This window comes from Ostrinia furnacalis, unplaced genomic scaffold (assembly GCF_004193835.3).
Source record: "Ostrinia furnacalis isolate ACB-3 unplaced genomic scaffold, ASM419383v2 OfSCF1439, whole genome shotgun sequence".
Classification (NCBI taxonomy): domain Eukaryota; kingdom Metazoa; phylum Arthropoda; class Insecta; order Lepidoptera; family Crambidae; genus Ostrinia; species Ostrinia furnacalis.
In genome coordinates, this window is record NW_021131678.1 from 1 (window position 1) to 27,892 (window position 27,892).

At 38.8% G+C, this 27,892-nt stretch overlaps 3 protein-coding genes across 3 annotated transcripts; 1 reads left to right on the forward strand and 2 right to left on the reverse strand.

Moving 5' to 3' along the window:
• The first annotated feature begins 5,234 nt into the window (after window positions 1-5,234).
• Window positions 5,235-5,984, forward strand: LOC114352777 (protein lethal(2)essential for life). Its single transcript, XM_028304499.1, has one exon. The coding sequence runs from the start codon at window positions 5,314-5,316 to the stop codon at window positions 5,866-5,868; it is 555 nt and encodes a 184-aa protein (XP_028160300.1). The 5' UTR covers window positions 5,235-5,313; the 3' UTR covers window positions 5,869-5,984.
• A 312-nt stretch (window positions 5,985-6,296) lies between these two features.
• On the reverse strand, window positions 6,297-7,129 carry LOC114352776 (protein lethal(2)essential for life-like). Its single transcript, XM_028304498.1, has one exon. The coding sequence runs from the start codon at window positions 7,101-7,103 to the stop codon at window positions 6,489-6,491; it is 615 nt and encodes a 204-aa protein (XP_028160299.1). The 5' UTR covers window positions 7,104-7,129; the 3' UTR covers window positions 6,297-6,488.
• Window positions 7,130-10,022: 2,893 nt separating this feature from the next.
• Window positions 10,023-27,876, reverse strand: LOC114352778 (serine/threonine-protein kinase Genghis Khan-like). The gene is made up of 10 exons (XM_028304500.1): window positions 27,807-27,876; window positions 25,243-25,487; window positions 18,370-18,546; window positions 14,338-14,459; window positions 13,374-13,484; window positions 12,857-12,961; window positions 11,990-12,138; window positions 10,720-10,813; window positions 10,179-10,235; window positions 10,023-10,094 (listed from the first exon to the last, which is right to left on the reverse strand). Exons 2-10 carry the CDS (start codon window positions 25,301-25,303, stop codon window positions 10,023-10,025), a joined length of 948 nt encoding a protein of 315 aa, XP_028160301.1. The 5' UTR covers window positions 25,304-25,487; window positions 27,807-27,876.
• Between the last annotated feature and the right edge of the window lie 16 nt (window positions 27,877-27,892).

Genomic DNA, 27,892 nt, shown 5'->3' on the forward strand with positions numbered 1-27,892 from the left:
ACTTATGCATCTGGCAGTGGTAAGCAGACCAGATATTATGTATGGAGTCAGTCTGGTGAGTAGATATCTCAATTGTTTTGATCATACACATTGGAATGTTGTCAAGAAAATAATGAAATACTTGAAAGAAACCAAAGACTATGGTTTGTGTTATAAAACATCACAGCAGAACCAAGNATGTCGAGATGTCACAGTGTCGTCGCAAATGGGCGACATGTTTAAATGGATTGTTGTTTTGAAAAGTGCTGTTATTACTCGTACATAGTTTTTGCATGCCATAATATTGGTAAAATGTGAGTACTATAAATTATATTTTGTAATAATTGTAACACCTATGTCAACCACATTTTAAGCAAATAAATTTTATTATTATTATCTCTTTATTCAATTTCCTTCTTATTTTTAATATTTTTTTTACAATGTAAATTATAGAAAAACTAAAAATACATTATAAAAAAAATTATTATTATTATAGTTTACTTGCTGACTGACTGAACTGCATCATGACATCAGACCATCAGTGAAAAAAAGATCGCCTATTTTATTTGGCAATATTTCGACTTAACAGATATTTACTATTTATGTATTCGTCATAATAGTGAATAGCCCAGAAAAAGAAATTGGTTTTTTTAAAGGCCTTAATATGTTTTTCTGTAACTTTTTGGACTTTAAATAAAAGCTGTCATTATAATAAGCCATTTTATTGATGTTTACCTCAAAGATTAATGTATTTCATTTTATTAATAGGAAATTGTCGTAGTTTTTTAATATCCGGTATCCGGCCGGATAGTGAGTTACTATCCGGTATCCGGCCGGATAGTAAATTTAGGCCGGATATCCGGCCTACCGGATAGTTACCGGATATCCGTTTCATCTCTAATATCTTTCAATCAATGCATTGAAGACAATTTCATAATTATCAGCAATTACTGGTATGCTTTTAACCGTTGACAATGCAGATCCAGTGAGACAAGAAAGCAAATAATGATATTTCTCAATAGTACTGAGGTTTGCGTTTTCATGAATTAAAGAAAGATATGTGTCATAAAATGTTCGCCATAACTCAAGATTGCCATCGAATTTTGATAGGTCGATTTTTGGCAAACGAACCTGAGGACATTGTTTTGGTGACGCGGGGTCACTGACCTTACTCGCAGCCGCGGCAGAATTTGACGCTAACGACGGCAACACCTCGTCAGCCACCGAAACAACGGAATAATACAACAAATCAAATGATTCTACCTTCTTGTAATCAATTTGTGTGTCTGGATTAATTGTTAAAATTAACCGGTTTATTTCGTCTGTAACTTCGACAAATTCAGTTCGAATAGCATCTATGCGCTTGAAACGACTTTTAAATATCGCAAGTTTGCTCCTGTCTGTCGTAATTTGTTGAGATAAATCGTACAATATTTGAATCTCACGAAATACATACTCCCGACGAGTATTCAGTAAAGTTAACTTTGAATCATCATCCATTTTGGATATTGCTAATACGACAAAATGTTAAGTTATCAACGATGGAAATGTGTGTAAAATGACGAGTTATTATTACGATTTTACGATATAATTGACAAGTAAAACTGTGTTTGCTTGAGTCAACGTTTAAATAACGTAAAAGTAATACAATAACGATTGAATTTTCGACTTACGAAATTAACAATGGCGTGCTAAAAAGTGCTACCTGGAAATTTTAGAGTTTTCGATGAGCGTTTTTTATTGACTGTAGAATCCAAAGAGCTATTCGTGCTCGAAATGACCACAAAAATATGGAGTACGTTTGACCAGTAGGTCTAAGAAAACGACGATGATAATATTTGATTTGATACGACGCAGAAAAATTGTATTGAGCTACAGACAAAAAGCCGAGCTGCGAAGACGTAAAAACAATTGACAGCTTTTTTTCCTTTTTTTCTTTTTTTATAAAAAATTATCGAATCAGCCAGTATGCTGAGCATGGAGGTATTAAACACATAGCATGTAATATTTAGTTACTAATTTACTAATGATGTCGATAGATGGCGTTTGACAGCTTTGCCTTCATGAATATTTACGTACCTCAAAAATGTTTGTCAGGCGCAAGAAGATTTTAAGCAATGACGATAGATGGCGCTTTTCCACGTCTTATGAAAATCCCAAATATTTTACGGGACCCTATTTTTTTCCAAAATAAAATTAGGCCTATGTTACTCGTGAGTTATGTAGCTTTCGAATGGTGAAAGAATTTTTAAAATCGGTCCAGTAGTTTTTGAGCCTATCCATTACAACTAAACAAACAAACAAACAAACAAAGTTTTCCTCTTTATAATATTAGTGTAGATAATACCTAATGGAAAGTCGTGACTAGGCCGAAGGTGGAAACGAGCTAAATCCTCAACTCCCGACCACAATGCTGTTGTTATCATTGTTGTTATGGCGACTGATTAAGGTAACAAGGTGGTAGCTAGCCAGGCGGGATTAGATCAAGCTCTACTACAACCAACCAATCCGTGCAGATTTTTTTGCCTCCACTGGGAATCGAACCCAGGACCTCTAGATCTGAAGCAGGTGACCACTAGACCACATAAGTGCTTAAATGAAGAAGGCTTAAGAAATACTGAAATACCTGAAACGTTCCACGCTCCCTCAATCTGGTAAGAGGCAGTTGCCACCCCAAACATAAAGTTCTTCGGGAAACATATCTTGTCCGCAGGCTCGCACGATACTCTGGAAAAGAAACGTATAGTTAAACACTTACACTTAACTACTTACTATACATTGAAGTAGAGTAGGTAAGGTTACGTTAGGCAACTTTATTTCGTTATTTGATTGATTGCTACAAATAAAAAATGGTGAGTAAAATAAAAATTATGTAAGCACCTAAAACATATCTGAAAATTCTTCCCAATAGATATCAGTTAATTCCCTGGGTCAATTTGAGCATTAATTGTCGGTGTGATATACTGATAAAAAAACTATTGTTCTTATATTATATCAGACACTTAAATTTTATTTACTTAAGTTATACGAGTATGACACAAGGGCCTTGTGATTATGTGTACTTACAAAGTAAAAACGGCCTTGGGGTAATTAGAACTATTTATACAAATAATATTTACCGAATCAACAGCAGCGCGAAAGCTGCGCACACGCATCGCAAGCGGTCCATGATAACACTATGACCGCGACAAACAACCAGTCAATACTTAGTCCGCTGATACGGTATTTAATTATAAACATTATCTACGGTATGCTGTCCTAGTAAGATGTATAGATGTCTAGTGGCCAGTTAATAAAACATTGAAACATTACAAATAATATCTATGTTACAGGAAATGTATGAAATCCGTCATTGTATACAATTCCTAGGATTTGTGTATAAGTCCTAAAATCACCCGGAAATGTGTGATGTAAATTATATTAGACACATTTCCTAGGAAATTTACACATTTCCTAAACAGCAATCGGAAATGTAATTAAGATTTCTTTTTTTTTCCGAAACTCAAATGGCGCTCCCGCGCCGCGGCCGCTGTGTATGTGACAAGGTCGCAAGTCTAACCTAACCTAACCGAGACTTTGTTATCCAGCTACAGGAGTACTAAAACCTTCATGTCAATAATAGTTTAATAAAAGATATGTTAAAATTAGGGTTTTCCAATACTTCAGCGTAATATGCGTGATGCCGAACGAAAGGTATGCCAATAGGCAAATATTTTTTTCAGTCAAAATAATAGTGCGAAAACAACTTTCAGGCTAAACAATAATAGTTGTGAGTTAAAAGTACCTATCGGTCAATGTGGTTTGTCTAAATAAAATTTTAGGCGTACTGAGGGGCACTAAATCACATGACCGCGCTTGTGCCGCTTAGTTTTATACATTTCCTAATACAATATTGGAATTCTATAAAATTCCTAGGAAAAGTATACATGTCCTAGGATATGTGCGTATTAAAAAATCTCTGAAGCAATATTTTATACATTTCCTAAATAGCTTCGGAATTGTATACATTTCCTAGGAATAGTATACAATTCCTAGAATTCATACATTTCCTGTAACATCTACACTAAATTATAAAGAGGAAAACTTTGTTTGTTTGTTTGGTTGTAATGAATAGGCTCAAAAACTACTGGACTGTTTTTAAAAATTCTTTCGCCATTCGAAAGCTACTTTATCCATGAGTAACATAGGCTAAATTTTATTTTGGAAAAAATAGGGTTCCGTAAAATATGTAGATAATGTAGTCTACGCGCGCGAAGCCGCGGGCAGAAAGCTAGTCACATATAAACAACAAAATTAAAATTAAAACTAAATGTATTCTGTCGAGAACACTGAGAACATTCCCGGGAGCGTTCTCGGTTCTCGAGAATATTCTCACTGGGAATATTGCCGGGAACGAGAACTTTCTCAGCGGCACATCTCTACACACAACACACTGGTTTAGAGTTTAGAGACAGCCTTAGTTCAGAATTCGCTTGGTGAATCATTTGATATTTTGATGTCAGCAGATTAGAAGATAAATTGGTTGATGATACGTAGCGGCCAATCTTAGTAGGTACACTAATAGGACCACATAACATAGTAGGACATATTTCAGAACTGGAAAACTTATTGCTTACGATTAGGCCGCTTTGGTTCAGAACAAAACCCAGGAACAGTACGAAACTACGAAGAAAAAGTCATATCGATATAAAATTATCAACATCCTGTATATTTATTTGTTTGCTTTGAAGCCATAAAAGTCAATGAACTTTTAATAATGTACCTTTTAATATAAATAATTATGATATAACAGGTGTGTACTTATGAAGACATTGACTGTTATTCAGAATATTAATTTGATACATTGTAATCGTAAGATAAAATAATAAATAATAATAATATAATTTTATCTGAATTGGTGAAATTCAAATAAAAACAAATCGATTCGAAGAAGTACCTCTCGAAGAATTACAAAAAACACTAGGTGAATTAATTACCTATTGTGTAAAATCACCATATAAAACAAATATAATAATTTTCATGAAGATACATAGTAAGACCACGGTAAGACATTACAAAGTTTTTAAAATTACGCGCCATAATTTACATTTTCAATGTTTCTGCTCGGCGCTAGATGGCTCTTTCTTACTAGATTCATACAAACGCTACTGCTACCCACCGCTAGATGGCGCATTATCAGAAGAATCTAGGCATTTCTCGAAACATTGTCTCGAATATTCCGACAGGGGGAGCTGTAAGCCACTCGGTGTATATAAGCAGATTGGAACCGCTGTCACGCCAGTCAAATACGGATAAACATTCAGCGCAATTGAAGAAAAACGAAAAGTGGTGAAAATGTCTTTGCTACCGTTGTTCGACGAGAGACTTTTCATGAGTCCCATGATGAGGGATCCCTGGTCTGCTGACTTCCGCAACTTTTCCCCGATCCTGGCTCAGCGCGACGCACTCTTCAAGCCTTGGCACCGGATGATGAGGTCTTGGGAAAAAATAATGGAACCTATTGACCAATTAATGGCCCAAATGAACGAGTGCAGGCTAAGTGACAGTGTTCGTAGCGACGACGAAACGTTCCAAGTGAATGTGGATGTTCAACATTTCTTGCCGGAAGAAATCAGTGTCAAAGTATTGAACAAACAAGTAATAGTGGAGGGGAAACACGAGGATAAACTAGATGACCACGGATACGTCTCGAGGCAGTTCATGCGGCGGTATGCTCTTCCTGATGGGTGTTTACCAGATACTGTGCAGTCCAAACTCTCGTCTGATGGTGTGCTAACGATCACCGCTCCCAAAGTGATCGCCATGCCCTCAACTGGTGAACGAATCATACCAATCACTCACACAGGACCGGTGCAAAAGCAACTAGGATCTCCAGATTTCGAGGAGTAAAGTGTGCGGCTGTAAATATTGATTATTTTTTTCTTAAGACTGATTTGTATCTTCGCTATTTCTGGTATTACCGCCTAATTTAAGTTACAGTTGAATAAACCTTTATTTTAAGATTATCTGGTGTCTCTTTGTTTTAATGACCTCCCCTATTAAATAAATTGCAAAGCTGATAAGATTATTTATGAATGTGCTACGTAGCCCTTCTAATGCAAAGATTCACTTAATATCGATGTATAATGTACTAACTTACATTCATTGCATACATTGCTTCTATTTAAAGACTTCAATCTTTAGACCGATATAGGTAGGTAAGTTAATTATTTACTATTTAAAGTCTGACTATAGGTTGGTTGGTAGGGACTTAGACTAGGTATATTTCAATAAAGATCACATTCTTAAATTAAGACTTTAATATGCATTTCACGAAAAAGCACACAGACACACGCACAGCTTAAATTAAAACATCGCAATATGGAATGTATAACTTTAGCTTAGAAAAAATAAGTTAAAACATTATCAAAATATCAAGATAGTAGGTATAGTAGAGACAAAGGGGCTAAAAATAACGAAAATAGTGCATTCGCTATAAATAGCTTGGCAGACGTCCCGATGCAACGCCCTTACTGGCCGTACTCGACGAGGTGCTCGACCAGGTGCTCGACGGGCTGATCGCCCACGGGCTGCTCGGCTGCCTCACCATCGCCGACCAACTTCAGCTTCTCAGGCTGGGTCTTCAACGGCCCCGTGCGTTTGATCGGCACCACCCGCTCGTTGGCCGCGGAGCAAGTCAACGGAGCAGACACAATCAGGACCCCGTCTGAAGACAGCTCCGACTCCACCGCATCGAGGTCACAACCCTCAGGCGGTAGGTAGCGGCGAATGAATTGACGAGCCACGATCCCGTGCGAGTCCTTCTTTTCTCCGTGACACCCCTCAATCACGAGATACTCGCCTACCACCTTCACCGATAACTCTTCTGGAGCAAAGTGCTGCACGTCGAGATAAATCTGGAATTTGCCGCTATCGGTCTCTAACGTGGAGGTAAGTTCGCGCGCGGGCATTACCGGCATCCGCTTCCACCACTTGTTTCTAGCGGCAAGCCGGTTTAAGGGTGCGAAGATGTCTTCTTCCATGAAATTTGGTGGCAAATCACCATCAGGAATACGAACAGGGCGTGCGCCACTATCAATTAAAAACTGGATCAATTTTTTTGTCATATTAATGCTTCCGACCATGCTGTAGATGTGCAACTTGGTTTTCATCGTTGTTAGAACTGCGCATGACGATCCGGGCGGGCAACGGCGCTCCGTCTGTTCAGCTATTGCAAACTGTTGTAAGCTAAAATTAATTTATTAAGATCATAATTTTCCTAAATTTCAACATAACAGTAAATTTTTAAATAAACTTATTTATTTATTTATAATTTTGCACATAAAACTGTATAGTGGGGGACTTAATGCCAGGTCACCTAAGTAAAATAATATACCTAATTATTATAATAACTTCCTAGTAACTTTTCAGTAAATTCGTGAGAACATGAAGTGGGTAGATGGTCGATTCCGAATCATAAAATTATTTCACGTATTTTATTACATAGGACTTACTCGTAGTTTAGTTCATTATTGTCTTAGATAAGTTAGAAAAATTATACGTAGTACTTATTATTATTCTGTGGTATAAGTAGCTAATTTACCTAACATGTCAAAGGACANGAACAATGTATGGAGAACGAACATTGTCCTTTGTCAACTTACATTTCTCTATTAATACTGTATATTAAACTAGCTTTTCGCCCGCGGCTTTGACCGCGTGAAATTTTTGTCTGTCACAGAAAAACTTATCGCGCGCGTCCCTGTTTCAAAAACCGGGATAAAGAAATAGTTTGAGTCCCTTTCTCGGGACTCAAACTATCTCTATGCCCAATTTCATCAAAATCGGTTCAGTGGTTTAGGCGTGAAAGTAAGACAGACAGACAGACAGAGATACTTTCGCATTAATAATATTAGTATGGATTAATTTCCTTTAGGGACATCATCGGCAATAGAGACGGACAATAAAATTGCTTCCATTCCCTGACAAGCTATGGTAAAGAGATGCACACAGCACACTCACTCACAGTTACACGAGATCAAACATACCTATAGTACGAGAGCCCACGACCAAAACCATGTCTCATAGCAATACGGCAAAAACCCTATAAAATCGTTAGATTGTAATGATTCTGAACCCGACTAGGTGTGTAGTAACGGTCGAAAGTGTAGCAACTGCGTGGGAGGCCATTTCTGCTGTGTCAAAAAAAAAAGACAGTCGGTATTATAGCAATACGTCTGATAGTGAAAATGTACATAGATTTTATAATTGTATTACGAAAAAGTTTGTTTTCAGACATTTTGCGCGTAGCATATAGCCTGAGCGCATTTTTGAAAATGTCAACAAATTTAGCCGACCTGTATCATAGCAATACGGATAAAAAAAAATTTCAACTTTTCGTATTGCTGCCATGATTACCAAAAACCTGTTTTCAGACACTTTAAGTGTAGCATATACTCCCAAAAACGAAAATAGCGTTTCGGAGTCGCCTGGCCGACGCCTCTGTTAAATGTTTTTTTTTAATTTACAGCCTTCATAGATATTCAAGAATCTCCCTTGTCTATTATATGTACGATGTTTATTTTACAGAAGAGGACGTTGAAGATCTCCCGAGCGACGTCCAGAGTGATTTCAAAGACGACGATTCCGAATCCGACAGCGATTGAATACGAGAATATTTTGTAACTTTGAATAAACCGTTTTTTTTTTTCAACTTCATCCCAGTTTCCTTTTGTGCGATTTGTTTCAGTCCTTCAACTTCAATGTTACGGTTTCGGGTAAATTCTTTGTTAATTATCATCTAATAAATTCAGGGTCGCAACGTATTCATTGGTTTGTAACAGAAAATTCAAGATGCCTCAATAAGATTTTTAAATGATATCTGAGTATCGAAAAGTTGTCTGATAGAGAAGGTGCTACACTTAATTTGTCTGATATAAATTTTTTGCACATGTGGACAACTTATTTTATCATGTCCAACAATTTTCAGACATATTGCTATGATACCGATCGGTAAAATTTGTTAACATTTTCAAAACGGTCTTAAAATTTAATGCGTTCACATTTCCGTCTGAAAATTGTTTTGTTCGCATCAAATAACCAAAATTTACTAATAAAAAAGATTTTCAGACGTATTGCTATGAGACATTTTTTTTGTCTCATTTTTAATTTTTTTAAGTGATTTTACGGGTTTGCGCTACACCACTAACGTCTGAAAANTTTTTTGTACCATAAACGCTCGTTGTACATCTACAGAGTGTCCCCATATGATTAGTCCGTATCGTAATACTGAAGACACATAACCGTGATATGCCGATAAAGCAGTGTCTCGAGAGGCCACTAATCTTAAGCGACGCAGGGCGAATACGAATTTGTCAAGTTTTGCGCATAATTTATCAACGTGTTCTTTCCAATTCAAGTGTTTAATGTTTATCTATGGTTATGCCTAGGAATGTTGCAGAGTTGACCTGTTGTATAGGTGTGTTGTTGTAATTGATACTCAAAGGTGCATCTGCCTGGTGATATGCTCTAAAGTGAATAGCATTTGTTTTTTGAAGATTTATCCTTAATTTATTTTGTTCAAGCCACTCTACAACTCTTCTTAATTCGTCCTTACATGAGTTTTCTAAGGCATTTTTGTCTTTAGATTTTTATTACTAACGTAGTGTCATCCGCGATATCAATAAGTATCAACATTAACAAAGTCCGGTCGCCGAGCACGTAGAATTTCGTCCAATAACCCCAAGCTACCCTTTATATTTCTGTCGCGTTCGCACACTCACTGCGGCCGCGCGTCGCACAGTCGCGACAGCAATTTAATTACGCGCGAGCGATAAGGATGGGTAGCTTGGGGTCATTGGACGAAATTCTACGTGCTCGGCGAACGGACTTTAGTAATTTACTTTAACAAAACTCTACAGAAGTCGTATTGATCACTTTTTGGAGGACAAAACCTCATAAAATTAGAAGCTGACAACTATCGGCAGATAAAAAGTCTAGTCTGCTAGGAGAAAATGAACTGTTAGAATCGGACTAGTCAGTATCGATTTATCTAACTATCGATATTATGAGTGAATCTTACCTAACGACCACCAATCGCACTCCGGTCCATATCGACCCTGCCCGTCTTCCATCGCCTGTAAAAATAAGTGGTTACATTACAATGATTGCATTTGCAGGCGAATTTTGGCTGTAACATAAAACAAGAAATTGCTACTCACTCTTAGAATTTCAGGCGAAATATAATCTGGGGTCCCCACCGCCACGTTACTTTGTACCTGATAACAAACAAAAACAATCAAACATCATCCGCCATTGGACACCACATTCACCTTAACTTGAGGATTCACTGAGAAGTAATAATGTCACAAAATGATGACCAAAAGATTTTCCCATTTCAATGTTATGTGCGGTCAGCCTGTTTATAAACATGTCTACTTTTAATGTGTAGCTAAGCTTTAGTTTAAAAATTGATTGAGGATTATTTCATTTCTGCTAAGCCCGGTCTGTGAGCACGTAGAATTTTGTCCAATGACCCCAAGCTACACATCCTTATCGCTCGCGCGTAATTATGTTGCTGTCGCGACTGTGCGACGGGCACCCGCAGCGAGTGTGCGAGCACGACAGCAATATAATTACGCGCGAGCGATAAGGATGGGTAGCTTGGGGTCATTGGATAAAATTCTACGTGCTCACAGACCAGAGTATAGGCTGTTATGCTACCTAACTTGACTGTAAATAATGTTAGTTAAATGAGTTTACCTTGCCGTCATCCCCTAACCGCAAACAGGACCCGAAGTCCGCTAGCCTGATGTGCCCGCTCGCATCTAGTAACACGTTGTCTGGCTTTATATCCCTGAAAAACAACATAACTTTATAATAAAAATGAGTTTTTCAAGTGAACACCACTTACTGCTAAATAGCTACGCAGATTTATCTGGATCAAAGGGATCGAAATACTTATTGCCACAAATGTTACGTAGTACGACGCGGTCTCCGAGGGACTGGATTCCCCTTAAGGGTCTGACGTAGAATGTGCTCTTCGCAAAATGTGCACAGCGCAAAATGTGGATCCTATCCTACTAATATTATAAAGGCGAAATTTTCTCGATTCAACCAAGCAAGAGTTAACTAATTAATCTCAGAATAAATCGTCAGTTAAGATATAATTTCCATACTGAAACTGTCAATGTGCCAGTTATACCAGGAGTCATTCTCGGATAAAAGTTTGGTCGAATCGGGCCTAAACATACCTGTAGAGTTATTATTATATTTCGAACTCCTCGTATATTTTGATTAAATTCGTTGCCGGTTCAATCCAGTTTAACTTTCCCTTGGGACAAACTTGACTTTCACTGGTTGGGTTTTGGGAGGTCAAGCTGTAGATCCTGGCTACACAGGAGTTGCAGCGGTGGGAACGAGAGGTGGGAATAGTCCCGATATCTTATTGAGGTTGTCGGTTCATCGAGCAGGTTCTAAGCCCGTCTCTGTGGTAAGACCACCTGCTTCAGACGCAGAGGTCCCGGGTTCGATTCCCAGTGGGGGCAGATTTTTCTGTTCGGTTTGGTTGGTGGTAGGGCTTGTTCAAAGTTCGCCTGGCTAGCTACCACCATCTTACCTAAGTCTGTCGCCATAACAATAATGTTAACAGCATTGTTGTATTCCGGCAGTTAGAGGTAAGATAGCCAGTTCCTCCGTGGTTGAGGATTCCGGATGAAGCTCGCTTCCACCTTCGGTCTGATCGTCACTTACCATCAGGTGAGATACAGGCCAAGAGCTTCCTCGTTGTGGATAAAAAAAAAGAATCTAAATATATTTAACTCAAAGGTGACTGACTGACTGAGAGACTGACTGACTGACATAGTGATCTATCAACGCACAGCCCAAACCACTGCGGGCTGAAATTTGGCATGCAGGTAGATGTTATGACGTAGGCATCCGCTAAGAAAGGATTTTACGAAACTCCACCCCTAAGGGGGTAAAATGGCATCCACGCGTACGAAGTCGAGGGCGGCCGCTAGTATTACTTTACCTGTGCACGTATCGGAGCTCGTGCACGCTCTGTATGGCCAGCACCATCTCGGCGATGTAGAACTTGGCCATGTCCTCGGGCAGCCGGTCCTCGAACTTGGACAGGAGAGTCAGGAGGTCCCCGCCGCAGTAGTAGTCCATCACTAGGTACTGGAAGACAGAGATAACAGATGATTTCAAACGAATTTAAGCTCTAAAAACCGACTGCCTATCATATGGCACGAATACACTATGCGAGACGTATAGATCGTTTCATCCACGAAGACGCGCCCCTTCATTCTTCCGCTAATGTTTGAGTGTTATCGGTACACGCTAAATTATCCATGAGTGCACACGCACACTACAATTGCTGGAATCAGACTCCCCGCACCCCGATCTAGCGCTTCAGATACAGACAAAGATAGCAGATTAGGTTAAAGTAATTTAGAACTTGGAATATCGACTGCCTTAGGGCCTTTCTCACGGTTTCATCCACGTATACGCGCCCCACCAATGTTTGCTCTCGGTCGTGCGGGGTGCGGGGAGTTTGATCCGAGCGGCATTATTGTAGTGTGCGTGTGCACTCATGGATAACTTAGCGTGTACCGACAACACTCAAAATTGGACTTGTGTGTACACACTACAGAATCCCGTTTTATGCTAGTCCAGTTTGATCCAGATACAAATACAAAAATCTTTAGTGTGCTTTCAGTCCTTTCCAGTTTAATGACAAAACAGTTTTACAAATTAAAACGGATCAGTTTTTTGCGGGACACTGCAAATGGGATGTTCTTGTGATCTTGGGTAATCTTCAAGTCAGTTACGTCAAATTCACAACATTAAAAATGGTCTTTCGAGCCGGATTTCAACCAAAGACTTATGGACTCACCAAATTGTGTTCATCCTGGAACGCATAGTGCAGATTCGTTATCCACCTCCTGTCGCCATAGACTAGCACGTCGCGCTCTTCTTGGAAACATGCTGTCTCTGCTCTCTGTGAAAAAAAAAATGTATAGTGAAAATTATTCTTTATTCATCTATACCATCCGTTTCTTATTTAAATTGTATTATTATTACTTAGACAGCTAATCAAGGTGTGTGGGCGTTTAATAAAGTGCCTGACTCCCAAGTATTAGAGAAATTATTAGTAACTTACTAACCTAACCTAAAGTCCTTTACACTTTTGACACTTAATGAACATAATTATGGGTAAAAAGAGATGAGAGAAACGTGACTCTTCCCACATAAACCTGTATTACAGACTATTCCCACCTTTTGTTTCCACCGCTGCATCTCCTGTGTAGCCAGGATCTACAGCTTGACCGCCAATAGAAACCCAACCAGTCAAGTTCAAGTTTGTCCCGGGGGAAAATTAAAAGGTTGATAAAATAACAATAATAGCTTACCTTGAGCATCTCCCATTTGTTGAGGATCTTCATAGCATAGACTCGTTCTCCGGTGGTGGTGGACACCGTGCCGCCAGTCGCAGCTGCCAGGTTAGCGCCGCCATCTGTGCCCTGAGTGGTACATAGAATAATATGACTACATGTTATGAAGGGAGGTTCTCGTGGTCGTTTCATTGGGCTCCGGAAGACACCATCGTGCTTTAGTAGATAGACTCTATCTAGCAGGGAGAGTCCCACATAATCCACTGGCTGTCCCCATCGCTCAGCATATGCGCAAAGCACTTGCTGACGTAAAAAAAAGAAAATAACCCTGTGGTACCAGCAATGTAGAATGGCTACCTAAATAAACTCCGACAAACGTTACTTCGACATTACGTTACTCCGACACTACTGAATATCTACATGACTTTACTTCGACACTACCTTACACAGGCGTATATCCTTTAAGAGACGACTTAGGGAAAATATGCAAACATCAGGCCTCCCCAGTCCATCTGGTCAGGCTAAGAAATGAACATCAAGCCTCCTCTGGCAATTTAGAGACAGTCATAATGGGGGAACCAGACGCAGGTTAGCGTACCATCCCTATATTGTTGACATTCCACCAGCTCGCACTAAGCGTTTCGATGACTCATTTATAATGCGAACAGCTAGGAACTGGAATTCGTTGCCTGCTGCTGTCTTTCCCGAAAACTATAATCCGGGCCTTTTCAAGGCGAGAGTGAATAGGCACTTACAGGGCAGATATGTACCATCCTAGACTGCATCCCACTTAACATCAGGTGCGATTGTGGTCAAATACCTGCCTTATTTTGCATAAAAAAAAAGTCGTCCTCACGTAGTGGATATCAACTGATCGTATCCCGGGTTTGCAGACAACAATGTGAAAGTCATTGTCTCATCCTGATCAGCGCTTAGGCATACGAAAGGTTAAATGAATTATAATAGTAAGTTCAAAACATACCTGCATAAAAGATGCCCTCACGACGCACACCTCTCCAAAGGCACCACGTCCTATGACCTTCACCAGCTCGAAGTCGTCCCTTGACAGTCGGAACCTCTTCAAAGCCGTCGCCACCGGTTTTACTGCAAAAAAAGTTAACATAAGAAACATAGACAAGGAAAGTGTATAAATAGACAGTACGGAACTATTTAGGGAATGTATATGAGTATGCTAACGATAAGAGACTATTCCCACCTCTCGTTTTAACTTTCTTTTTATCCACAACAAGGAAGCTCTTGACTTACATCTCACCTGTTGGAAACCTGGTGAATGCAAGCTTCACTCGGGTTCCTCAACTACAGGGGAACTGGCTATATTACCACAGAATAATAATAAGTACTACGTACAGAAGTTTTACTTCGCGAAGGTATTTAAAAAAAATATGCTCAATGTCATTAACAATATGGTGTAATTTCGCTTGTCTCAAGAGTCAAGCACCATTTTGTTGACAAACGTCAGTGATCGGTACTGCGCCGAAGCTATAGGGCTGACTTCGGTAAAATGATGTGACGTGAGGTGCCAAACTGCGGAAAATGGCGAAGGAAATACAGATTTTGCATGAATTATCATGAATAATATTAACTACTTATTTACCTCTCAGTGTCTTGAGGCAACTTAAAAAAGTACATTCTGTGTTTTTATCTCAGATCATAGAAAGAGAATAGATATGAAGTCGCGCGTAACTACAACGAGAACCAGTGTCCCCACATTTCCCCCACCACAGCTCCCACACACACATTCAACTGTGTAAAAACAAAGCGACTGAGAGTCTACGACNTCTATAGATTTGATGCGGTTTTGTCCGTATTGCTATAAGACAAAAATTTTGGTCGTGAGCTCTCGTACTACTATTAGGTACCTACAAATACATGGAGCCCGTAAAATAGGACTTGAGATACCTAATAATGCCGATTTGTACTTTCTACCTTTATGCCTAACTAGCATAGTCCACAAAACTGATATCTTTGGTTGACGTCTTATCACTTTATTCATTATTATTGTCCTGCTGAGGGTTCATAATTTTCATTTACTTGTCTCAATGACTTTTGGCCACATCATCATCTTTTAACTCCTAAACAAAGCACTGTAAGCTCGTAGGCTCGTAGCTCTCTACAACGAACACACACACGAGTTAGCACCGGGAAGTAAAAAATTATAAGACATTTTTGCCATGGAAAAAAATATAAAAATTCAATATTGATAAATGAGTCACTCATTGATTTTGTCCATCTTTTGTTTAAAAAAATCCCTACATTTTTTTATTTAGGAAAATTAACTTAAATCTCGCGCTATTATTCTACAATATTAAAATATCAGAATAGCGTATCCACAGCTTCATCGTGCTTAATTCATGGTTGTACAGTGCGGATGTGTGCATACCCTGCCTGTAGCTAGCGCAATAAATCATACATACATATCCTTTGCCAGTGTGAAGGTGAAATGCATCAAATCGATAAGTCCTACAGGACACTCGGCCATTGCACTTGCGCGAACCCGACGCTATCTGTCACTGGTACATCTTGAATCATTCGTGATGCTTTATATTGAATGATGAAAATTTAAGGCCAAATCAAACCCATGGTAAAGTTGCTTCCAATTGGAGAAAACGTCATGAAAATTTTCCGGCACAAAAGCCATTATTTGCCTTATTCCACTAAAAAGTTCATTAATCCCCATTACTTTAAAAATAAAATCCTTATCTAACGGGAATTAATTCATTATTTCCCAATAAAAGCTCCAATTTAGCGTTAACGGGGAATAGTGGAATAAGCCAAGTTACTGCTGGAACCGTATCTAAGTAGAAATGTAAGACGTAATGGCCGATTACCATTGACAATGAACATCATAATAAGGCTCTAGCGCTCGCTAATAGGAAGTAAATATTTTTTCCTATGATATTTTGACAGTCGATTTGTTTGTGATGCACAACACAAGGGTACACAATACCAAAGTCTCTAAAACCAAACAGCCAAACTATTACCAATACTCACTCGATAACTAAATCTAAAAAATATAACAATAACAAAGGTGACTGCCTGATTGACTGACATAGTGATCTATCAACGCACAGCCCAAACCACTGGACGGATCGGGCTGAAATTTGGCATGCAGGTAGATGTTATGACGTAGGCATCCCTAAGAAACATACTAAGAAAGGATTTTACGAAACTCCACCCCTAAGGGGGTAAAACGTGATCCACGCGTACGAAGTCGCGGGCAGCCGCTAGTTATCTATACCTCAGATAATTTAATACTAGTCCTATACTATGCTAGTACTTATCTAGATACAATATTGATTTACATGACTATTAATAGTTAATTAGGTAGGCAGTAAGGGATGAAGGAGAGACGCTCGAGGTAGGTACCGATTCTAACTAGAATAACGTGTAAGTAAGTATGGAAAGTAAACATAGATAATTCTTATGATGTCCGCACGACCTTCAAGACTTTCGTGACTGGTTGTGTGATGTAACAAGTTTGTTGTCTTTATTGATTAGGTTACTCGTATTTTCAACAGCGTCACAAGTCCAAAAAATACTTGTTTTACGATAAGTAGGTATAATAACTCAAAAGTTACATTAGCCCAGTAATAAGATAAATCAACAAATTAAGACGTAGCGATTTATCGAATGAAAAATACAAAGTTGGATGATTGAAATTGTAAGTCATGCAACTGTTTTTTTTAAATATAAATTTTATTAAACATTCAGTGATTTTTCACATTGAAGCGAATAAAAAAATTAAGTCAAAAATAAAGAGCGATAAAAAATAACCGCGGGATATAAAACTTTAAGCATTGTAGCGCCATCTGTTGAGGAGTAGTTGAACGAAGTAAAGCAGCTATGTCGCTCCAGAAACTTTTTGTTTCAGGTTTTATTTAGTTTCTTGTAAGTAAAGTCCTCGAAATAATATCAATAATTCATTTATTATGACGTAATAAATACATTGAAGGTATTTCATCATAATAATATCAATGATTAACACAATAGAATGTTCGAGAGTTTCGAGACCTGCCTCAATAGCGTCATCTGCAGATGCNTGTGGTAAATGACTTCATTGTTCCTGTAGTTCTTCGTTTCACTTATGTTATTGCACGTTACGACGCATTATCCAACAATATCGGAGAACATTTCCTCAGTACGACTGAATCGCGACTAACCTGGCGTCGCGGCCGATGTTCGTTTCTGGGCATATCGCGGAGACACGCGCCACGCCCCCGTTTCACATCTATTCCCTTCTATGATCTGAGGTTTTTATTATTATTTAGGCAGTTAAATACTGCACAGTATTTAGTACACCATTTTCTTTATTTTCTTCCATCATACACAAGAATACGCGTGCGTGAGTCAATGTTCGCTCGTATGTGAGGCCTTGTCGAATAGTATCCTGTAGGTGGGCCATCGTGCGTGTTTTGGTTTTCAATGTAAACTCGCGGAGATGAACAGGCCTGATATAACACGAGCAGGACGTCCAGTAGTCTACAAGCTGAGACCGGCGGCGCGGGACACTGGACTCTATTACTACCGGCATAGGACTCACTGTAGTGTATGAAGTCGGCGACGGCCTTCTCTTTGCGGCGACTGCTGTTGCAGCATTCGTCATATAGTACGAGCAGGACGTCCAGTAGTCTCCACGCTGAGACCGGCGGCGCGGGACACTGGACTCTAATACTACTGGCATAGGACTCACTGTAGTGTATGAAGTCGGCGACGGCCTTCTCTCTGCGCAGACTGCTGTTGCAGCATTCGTCATACAGTACGAGCAGGACGTCTAAAAGAGTCTCCACGCTGAGACCAGCGGCGCGGGACACTGGACTCTATTACAATGGCATAAAACTCACTGTAGTGTATGAAGTCGGCGACGGCCTTCTCTCGGCGCAGACTGCTGTTGCAGCATTCGTCATATAGTACGAGCAGGACGTCTAGAAGAGTCTCCACGCTGAGACCGGCGGCGCGGGACACTGGACTCTATTGCTACCGACATAGGACTCACTGTAGTGTATGAAGTCGGCGACGGCCTTCTCTCTGCGCAGACTGCTGTTGCAGCATTCGTCATACAGTACGAGCAGGACGTCTAAAAGAGTCTCCACGCTGAGACCGGCGGAACGGCCGGTAGCGCGTCGAGACACGAACATTGTCTCGATCTGCTTGAGACGCTTGATTCCCAGCACTGAAAAAAACAATATGGGTTACTCTACGCAAGAATAATTCCTAATATGTTACAAATGTTCGCATATTTGTCTGTTACGATATCTACGGGAAGAGTGGGAGTGATACTACTCCCACTTACGAGGGCTGCACTAAAAGTATCGGGAATGGAATATTTCCACTGTTCCAGTCATATTAAAATCTATTTAATTGCAAACTCCAGGGTTTTAAAAATCGTATACCATTTATTTATTTAAAAAAAGATTCTCGGTCGTATCACAAGGTCTTGTCAAACTTGTTTAGTCGTTGAGAAAATGGAATTGACTCGAGAAAATTCAAGAGCGATGTTTATTATGACTTTTGAAGTGGTTTAACACAAAAACAGTGTGTTGACCGGATGATTTCTGCATTTGGTAATGAAGCCCCATCCAAAACCACAATTTATCGCTGGTTTGCTGAATTTCAACGTGGACGTGTCAAGCTCAGTGATGATCCCCGTCAAGGTCGTCCAAAAACTGCAGTCACCTAAGAAAACGTTGATGCTGTGCGTAAGCTGATTGAAGAAGATCGACATGTGATATACCGCGAAATTCAGGCAACTTTAGACATTGGCATGAGTCAAATACAAATAATCTTGCATGAACAATTAGGTGTAAAAAAGTTGTTTTCCCGATGGATACCGCATTCGCTCTGTGAAGAGCAAAAAGCGGCTCGCGTTACTTGGTGCGTCAGAACTCTCGGGAGATTACATGCAGGATCCTCAAATGCTGTATACAACATCGTATCAGGTGACGAATCATGGATATACGCGTACGAACCCGAAACAAAAAACCAGTCACGAGTTTGGGTGTTCGAAAATGAATTAAAGCCAACAAAAATTGTTCGTTCACGGAGTGTTGCAAAAAAAATGGTGGCCACGTTTGTCTCCAAAACCGGCCATGTTGCGACTATTCCTCTTGGGGGACAAAGAACGGTTAATGCAGATTAGTATGCTAGCATTTGTTTGCCACAGGTCGTTTCTGAACTCCGTAAAGAGAACTGCAACCGCCGCATCATCCTCCATCACGACAATGCGAGTTCTCACACCGCGCACTGAACAAAAGAGTTTTTAGAGCAAGAAAACATAGAATTATTAGTCCATCCGCCGTACAGCCCCGACCTAAGCCCTAATGATTTCTATACTTTCCCTAAAATAAAGAATAAATTGCGTGGTCAGAGATTTTCATCACCTGAAGAAGCTGTGGAAGCCTACAAAACGGCCATTTTGGAGACCCAAACTTCCGAATGCAATGGTTGCTTCAATGATTGGTTTCGTGTATGGAAAAATGTGTCAAATTTCGCGGAGAATACTTTAAAAAGCAATATATACATTTTTAAATAGTAATGTTGTTTCACTTCCTTGATTCCCGAAATTTTCAGTGCCGCCCTCGTACATACATCACTCATGGGATGGGTGGGAATTATTCTACTCCTGCCCACATAAATAGTACCTAGCTATAGACATAGGGCAGAAAAGTTCTCAAGTGGCGACCACGGGCTAGAAGACGTAGCGTGGGCAGGCCTCCTACTAGGTGGACCGACGATCTGGTAAAGGTCGCGGGAAGAGCCTGGATGCGGGCAGCGCAGGAACGTGCATTGTGGAAAACCTTGGAGGAGGCCTTTGTCCAGCAGTGGACGTCATTTGGCTGAAACGAACGATAGACATAAGATGCATGGCTCCCGTCCCCTGTTTCACTCGCTTCCTATGTGTCGCTCCACTGTAACCAGGAGGAAACTTTATCTAATTTACTAGAGGCGAATTTAGGATTCGCACACCAGACGGGTGGAGGAGGCCTGATGTTTGCATATTCGTTAATAGTTAGCAAAAGGCGATTTTTACGACATGTAATGCAATTAAATTGCAATTCAGTTAAAGCTTAGTGCTATAAATCTACATCCTAGATAACATTATTGTTTGTAACCAGTTACGAAATACCAGTTGTATTTGGGTCAAGAGCAAGGCCATTAATAAATAAATATAGTAGAAATAATTCAGTTTTACACTTCGTGACATAATGATTAGGCACGATTAAAAACAATACAATATTTTAATGAAATAACTTCCTGTAACCATTAGTCATTGGATAAACAGTCAATAAAATAGTTAACTCGTACATGTCATTCCAATTAACATATTATTTTATACTCAGTCAATTAACCTTTAAAGTCCCAGACGGCATACATTAATGCCATAACAATTGATTATCTATTGTGTCTAGATTCGCGGGCCTTGAAGGATTAAAAAATATTTCGAGACAAAAAGTCCACAAAACTAGAGACGTGTTGTGATATTCCGAACAGATCCGCTGGAAAAGACAAGGTCTAGCGCTAAACTGTCAGTGCTTGAGGAATAGGAGCGGCACGGAAGAACCCTTCGCCACCCTTTTTGACATATTACAACGTTACAGAACATACAAATCTGAAGTCTCTTTGACATTTGACCTAGCAAAAGGGAGGATATCCCGTGCCGCAAAGAAAAAAAGAAAGACCACAAATCTAGAGACGCGTTGTGGTATTCCGAGCAGCTGGAAAAGATAACAGGATCCCACCCCTTTTGACATTATGACGTGACAGAGCATACAAATCTGAAGTCTCGCTGACATTTGACGTAACAAAAAACACCCACCCGTGCCACTCGCTCCCGAGTGTATATCATAGTTGCGACAAACAAAGGTGCTACAAACGTAGTGGCGGCAGTACGTTATGCCAACAATCAATGACGCGACTGCACATTAGCTCGACGAACAAACTGCCTCCTTCCAAAGGTTGCTGTGCCCTAACTGGGTCCACATTGATCTGCTTAAATTGTAATGTGGTGAAGCAATAAAGTATTGAACGTTAGCGCGACAGAAAGATGGGGGCGACAAACGAAAACACGAGACTTTGGAGCGACAAACCCTAGCGCGACGTTACTTAGGCTCGACAAACGATTGCACGACAGAACGCTCCCATAACTCAGGCACTGAGTTATGCGCTAGACATAGGTCTCGATAGAACTTCAGCAAACTATAGCGAGAGTCTAGTTTTCTAAACTTTCCGGTTCAATGACTACAGGCTTTCAGTTCTCCAGTGACTTGAAAACTGTGTCGTCCCTACATCTGACTCTGCGTTTATTTTTATACTTATCTTATGTATAAATCGCGTTATATGACGAATTTATTAAAGCGTTATGTAGATAATTTTGTATTCAAATTAGACAGAAAAGATCTCGTAATCGATTCGGTAACCGATCGTTTATTACTCTAAGAATCCAGATCAATCTGTGGCAATTAATAGAGCAATTTATAACTAACTCTTTGTGACATAATATATGACATCAATTTGACAAAATTGCTTCGAATTAAGCAATTTAACTGTCCATGTAAGTGCATATTAAATACAAAGTGCGATGACCTTTTTTGCAAAGCTTGGTAAAAAAAGATTGTAAGCGACCTATGTTCATAACCATAAGGTTTGATCTAATAGCTCTTGTACTGGACAAAAAAACAAGCTCCTCGAATCCTGCGAGTGGAAAAGATTAGCGTAAACACGAGGATGTATTTGGAATTATCTATTAGTAGGTACAATACATTACGTCACAGAAAGTTATAAATAATACATTGTATTCGATGTAACCAGTTTAATTGCAGACAAATATGTAGTTCCTAATTACAAAAAAAAACCATTAGCGTCGCACTCGATCGAAATCGGTGCGAATCGCAAATAATTTCATTGTAGCCGCCACTTGTTCGACAGAAACAATAAACAGGAAACTGTGGCTAAAATAAAGAGGATATCCTATAGACGTAGGACAATAACACAGCATGTGGTGCATATCGTAGCCGCGATGTAAATTTGTAATGGTGCCGTGCCACAGTGCAGACGAGCGGTAGTAACTCTATGGCTCAAAACTCACGGCGCGATTTTCACCCGCGCCCGCGGCGGTTGTGGAATTGGCGGTTTTATTTCAAAACTCACGGGAGCGGTTATTTGCGCGGTTAGGCTAAGAACTCATGGCGCGATTTTCACCGCGGGCGCGGGTGAAAATCGCGCCGATCAAGTCACTGGTACAAAATGGTGGAAAACCGCGTCGTGAGTTGTGCATTAGTTTTTTACATAAGTATCTACATTCTACAGAAGCTGCGGGCCCGCAACCGCTGCGGACGCGGGTGAAAATAATCGCGCCGTGAGTTCTTAGCCTATGTTGTCTTAACCAAGTGTCATCCACTGCTGGACAAAGGCTCCCCTAATCCCCTAATGCTTCAACCACACCAACGCGTGAAGATCGCCATCTCCAGCGCGATCATAGGAAAATGACAGGTCGGGTGAACTGTCATGGGTCGCGCGACCTGTCATTGGTCGTTGATTGCGCCGGCGATGGCGGTCTGCACGCGTTGGTGTGGTTGAAGCTTAAAGATTTCCACTGTGACAGAAGAGTCCAAAGAGAATGTCTATAGAGTCCCACGCTGACTGCAATCGGGCGTATACCGCGACCCTCATCATCAGAGTCGGAGGCCTACCTACGCTACGTTTCATAGGGAAACGGTGGTCGCCACTCAAGAACTTCTGTCAAGTTGTCATGTACGTACTTCACGACTTCTAATCTGTACGTGCATTATCTTTGAATGATTTTCTTTATCATAGCGATTACAAATTGCAATGCATTTAATAGATAAAGTATAAACAACAAGTAATTCAGATTTAACTGACATAATCTTGATTCATCGAATATAGATTTACGTTCTTTTTGTGATTGTTTTTTTCTTTTACGTATAAAACATGAATAATAAAATTTACAAGACAATATGGTAGAATCTACAGTCATAATAATCGAATTAAACATTCAGTTTTCCCGTAGACGTCGTAAAAGGCGAGCAAGGGGCAAAAACGCGAACATCAGGCCTCTCTAATTCGTCTGGCCAGAGTGGAAACTTTGGGCCAAAATCTCCACCTGCCTCTGGTAAAATAGATTGGGTGCTCCTGCCTGCAGGCAGTACATATTACATGATGATAAATATTACTCTTTAATTTGCAATAAACCTACATGGATATCTTAGGACCTCCGCTAAAACTCGCGACGAGCACAAATCATTTTCGATACTGACTGACCGCGTGCGGGCGCCTGCGTTTAGCAGAGGTCCTTACTGACTGACTTACTGTCACTTAATATGGCACTGTGTCATAAGTCATAACATCCTAATATTCTAATAATGATAATTAATAGGTGCGATTTATTGCCCGTTAATTACACTAATAAGGCAGCCTTGAGCCAGTTTAGGTGCAAATTGTAGGCATAATCAACCATTCTTTCAATTAGTAACATAGTTTTGAACAAAGGTGCCTTAATTGGTTCACTATCTATTCACATGGATTCTTCAAGGATCTTACTATTATGACTTACTTTTGTTCTTATTATGGCAAAATACTAACAAAACTCTTTTCAATCTGATAAAATGCTTAAAACTCTTTTCAATGTGATTCAAGACTTGTTTAAATATTGAATTGAAATTGTACTAATCAAAAACAGTGCTTGAAATTGAGAATGTTACTAGGTATGCAAAATCACTTGAAACCTATGTTACAGTTAAACTTTTACATTTACAAATACATTAGTTTTTATTTCATTCAAAAATACCCAGTAGTTATGATTTTATAGGCATTCAAAGTTCGCTTAAATATTGAGTCCCGCCGACGGTCACGTGACCCCGTGTGACGTACATTCACAGCGTCCGCTCACTAGAAAACGGATATAAACATACTCAAATATATTTTTTTTGTAAATACAAACTTATTATACATATTAACACCCAGACCCATCACAGAAATTAAAATTGAACCAAACCCAAACTTGATGCGATTGTGTCGTTTTATTGCGAATTACCTTCCAGCTCCATCATTAGACCCCGATTACTATATAGAATTAAAATACTCATCAATACAAAACGAACGAGCCCAAACTCGATGCATTTAAGTCGTTTTATTATAGAGTTCCTATGGCCACCTTCCAGCTCCATCATCAGATCAGCTCCATGTCATCATAATATTGCATGGTCATCCAAATCACATGTGTTTGCGAAATGTCAGCTTAATCGGTTGCCTGGAAGTGGGTCTTAATTCAGTTTGCAAGATTCCACCCATACAAATATGAGCCAGTCGTTGTAATATGACGTCACGCGCATAAAATGGCGGGCCGGCCGCCGCCCGCACTTTTAAAATTCAATATCTTGGAAACTAATTAACGTATCGAAATAATTCTTTCACGTGTATTTTTTATTTTTAACAGAGAATACAGAAAGTTAAAAAACAAAATTAGTGAACATTCTTCATTGACCTAGTTTTGAGCTTTCTTCTGTAATATGCTTATTCTATGAGTTGATAACAGTAACCATGCATGTTAATAAAGAACTAGGTATAGCTTCTCATCAATTAAGATTTCCATTTTCACATAGCAATTGGATCACAACACCTGACTAAAAATAAACTGGTTATTTTTTCAAATTAGAAAAGATGATAAAAATTTTTCCTCATAAAAATAATATGTTATTTGTTTATATTTTTTATGTGTCACAGCCAATATAAACTGATTGACCTTGACAAAAATATCTTCTACAAAACAGTTTATTTTTATACATTCCTCGTTGATAGGAGAAGGAAGTTTATTTCACTATTAAATATTTCTATTTGTTAATAAATAACTTACCAGGAACATTGTTTATCGGGACCAACGCCCGGTCAGGGGACGAGTCCTCGTCGTCAGACATTCTGGCTCCGCTGCGTAGCTTCGTTCACACTACAATGTCAATGGACTTTTGGACCGCACATGTCCTGTACACTACACTATTAGTCCTATGAGATTCTCGTAAAAAATCTACGTTTAAAATTTTAAGGCATTCACTTTTTTATTGTGACCGTCACCAATTCATGTTCCATTGTCGATTTTAATATCTGAAAGAAAGAAAATAATGTTAAAGATTATACAGTTACACCTTAGGTTATGATGAAAGAGTAGGGACAGAAGCCAGAAACGGGTCCAAGGAGTGCAAAGAGGGTACAGTTAGTGTGACATTCTTAAATTAAAAAAGAAACTGAATTACCTAATATATCCTATGTTTAGAATTACATTTGTCTAATACATAGTGTTTTTAAAAAGTATAAAAGCTATTCAAATGCTGTTTTTGTTAAAGAAGATTCATATAAGAAATTTGGTTTTAGTCAAATTCCAGGGCAAAAGTACCCCAATAAAAATACCCCATGAAATTAAAAATCAGTTGCATTTTAATTAACAACAGAAATTGTGTTTAACATTGACAATACCTGTTGTTTACAAAGCAGTAGCAATTAGATAATCATCTGATTCGTCAATTTATTTATTCACAATTCTTATCATTGGGAGAGGACTATGTTCACCAATTAAATACTAGCTGATGGAATAAGAAATAATACATGAAAGGCATTATAAAAAAAAATAGAGAGGTTTGGTGAGAATATGACTCATGTGAGTTCATGGGATGAATAATAGACAATCATATTTCTTTTTCCTAATTGATTGCGATAATTTTCAATTAAGAAATCATTACTTAATTAAGTGCTTTCAAAAACTTGATGAGGCCTAGCCTTCTATCAGCAATACAGCACTACTGATGGTTTTTGCTGTCTTTTTAACCCATTTAGCCCTACCGTACCCTATGTGGTACGGTATCTTTTTGAAAATATTTCGAAGTACCAAACTGTTGTTAATTTGTAAAAATGATTGTGACGGTAAGCTTAAAGTGATTATTTTACATAAAAATATTTTAAAATATGTTTTAACAAGTGGTTTCGGAACTATTTATGAAATTCCTCGACAGAAAACTAAAAATATATTTACAATGTATTTAAGAAGGTATAATTTCTTATTACTCATGGTAAATTATGTTATTTATCAATTTTATTTTAAAAATAGAGTACAATAGATATCATGACTACAAAAAAAATATTATTCAGATTATTTTTATACGGTTTATTCCAGTCTAAAATAGGTGTACCGTATAAGGTACAGTAGGTCTATGCATGAGCAAGTCATGCGAAAAAATATAATTAATATTTATTATTTTTATTTGTTTTAGGCTATTGATGCTTCACTATATTGCCACAACTCATGAAAAATTTGATAATTTCAGCAAACATAAAGCAGTCTTGGTATTTTTCTACTGCTGTCTTATCAGATGACCGCTAATGATGATCAGATTGACGAAGATTTAGGCGATAAAGATAGTGTCAATGTAAATAATAACCCTCAGAGTTTTCTTCGATGGATTTGCTAAATTTCCATCATCGTGTTGCTAAATGCGATTAAGGATAGCACTAAACGTAACAAATCAGAAGAAGCCAGGTCTTCTTCAGCTATCCTCACTAACTTAGGAGAAGGTAGGAAAAAAGAACCAAATGTGGTTAGTATCACAGAAAACGTCTTACAAGATATGTCAAGTGTGATACTAGTGATCATGTGATTTTATTTTTATTGTATATCATACAAAAATAAATAAAAATGTTCTTTGAACAACGACTATGTTTTGCTTGCTTATAGACCTACTGTACCCTATATGGTACGGGCTCCCCTTGGCCCCCTATTTATGGATTATTTTTTTCAATATTTTTTTCATGATTTTTAGACTTCCCTTTGTAAGTTTTTACTGAAAAAACGATATTTATTTACAAAAATAATTATCGGTCTAAATGGGTTAATTGAAAATAACAGTATACTCTCTCATATATATTGTGTAAATTATGTGAATGCAAAAAATGCGCACGTAAACATTAGAACATGTCTTTCGACGCCTTAATTACCGTTTAAGTGATGATAATAATACTTTAATTGCAATCATTAACAATAGGGTCTGAGATAACTAACAAGGCTTAGTGAAATGGACTAAGAAATTACGGGTATTGACGCACCTTGTAATTTATAGGAAAATAAGTGTAAATAAATGGTGACTGAAGATAAGGTAAACCCAAAATCGACTGATCGTAAGGCCTAGTCGACCTTAGACCGTCGCAAACAGGAAATTTAACAATTTCTCTATTGTCTAACGATTGAAATAGCGACAATTTGCTTTCTATTCGTTCTGCACAAGGTTGCGGGTGTCATTCAATACTCCAGTATCGAGGCGATGCTTTCGCAAGCCCAAGACTGAACTTATATTTTCACACCAAAAAAAACTATGAGACCCAATGACATATCGATGCGTTTCCGTATCGAAACTATAAATAAACAATAACATGTACTTGCGTGAGACGAAAATACCACCCACTCCAGGGTTTACGGCTCCAGTTAATATTAAATTGTTCCAAATACAATACCAAAGATCTTA

Bases quoted from the DNA above. Each gene is read 5' to 3' on its own strand.
- LOC114352777 (XM_028304499.1), top strand. From the start codon at position 5,314: ATGTCTTTGCTACCGTTGTTCGACGAGAGACTTTTCATGAGTCCCATG.
- LOC114352776 (XM_028304498.1), bottom strand. From the start codon at position 7,103: ATGGTCGGAAGCATTAATATGACAAAAAAATTGATCCAGTTTTTAATT.
- LOC114352778 (XM_028304500.1), bottom strand. From the start codon at position 25,303: ATGTCTGACGACGAGGACTCGTCCCCTGACCGGGCGTTGGTCCCGATA. The intron at 18,547-25,242 runs GTAAGTTATTTA...TGTTTTTTTCAG, and splicing joins CCCGATAAACAATGTTCCTG to TGCTGGGAATCAAGCGTCTC. The intron at 10,095-10,178 runs GTGAGTAGCAAT...TTATTTTTACAG, and splicing joins TTTCGCCTGAAATTCTAAGA to GCGATGGAAGACGGGCAGGG.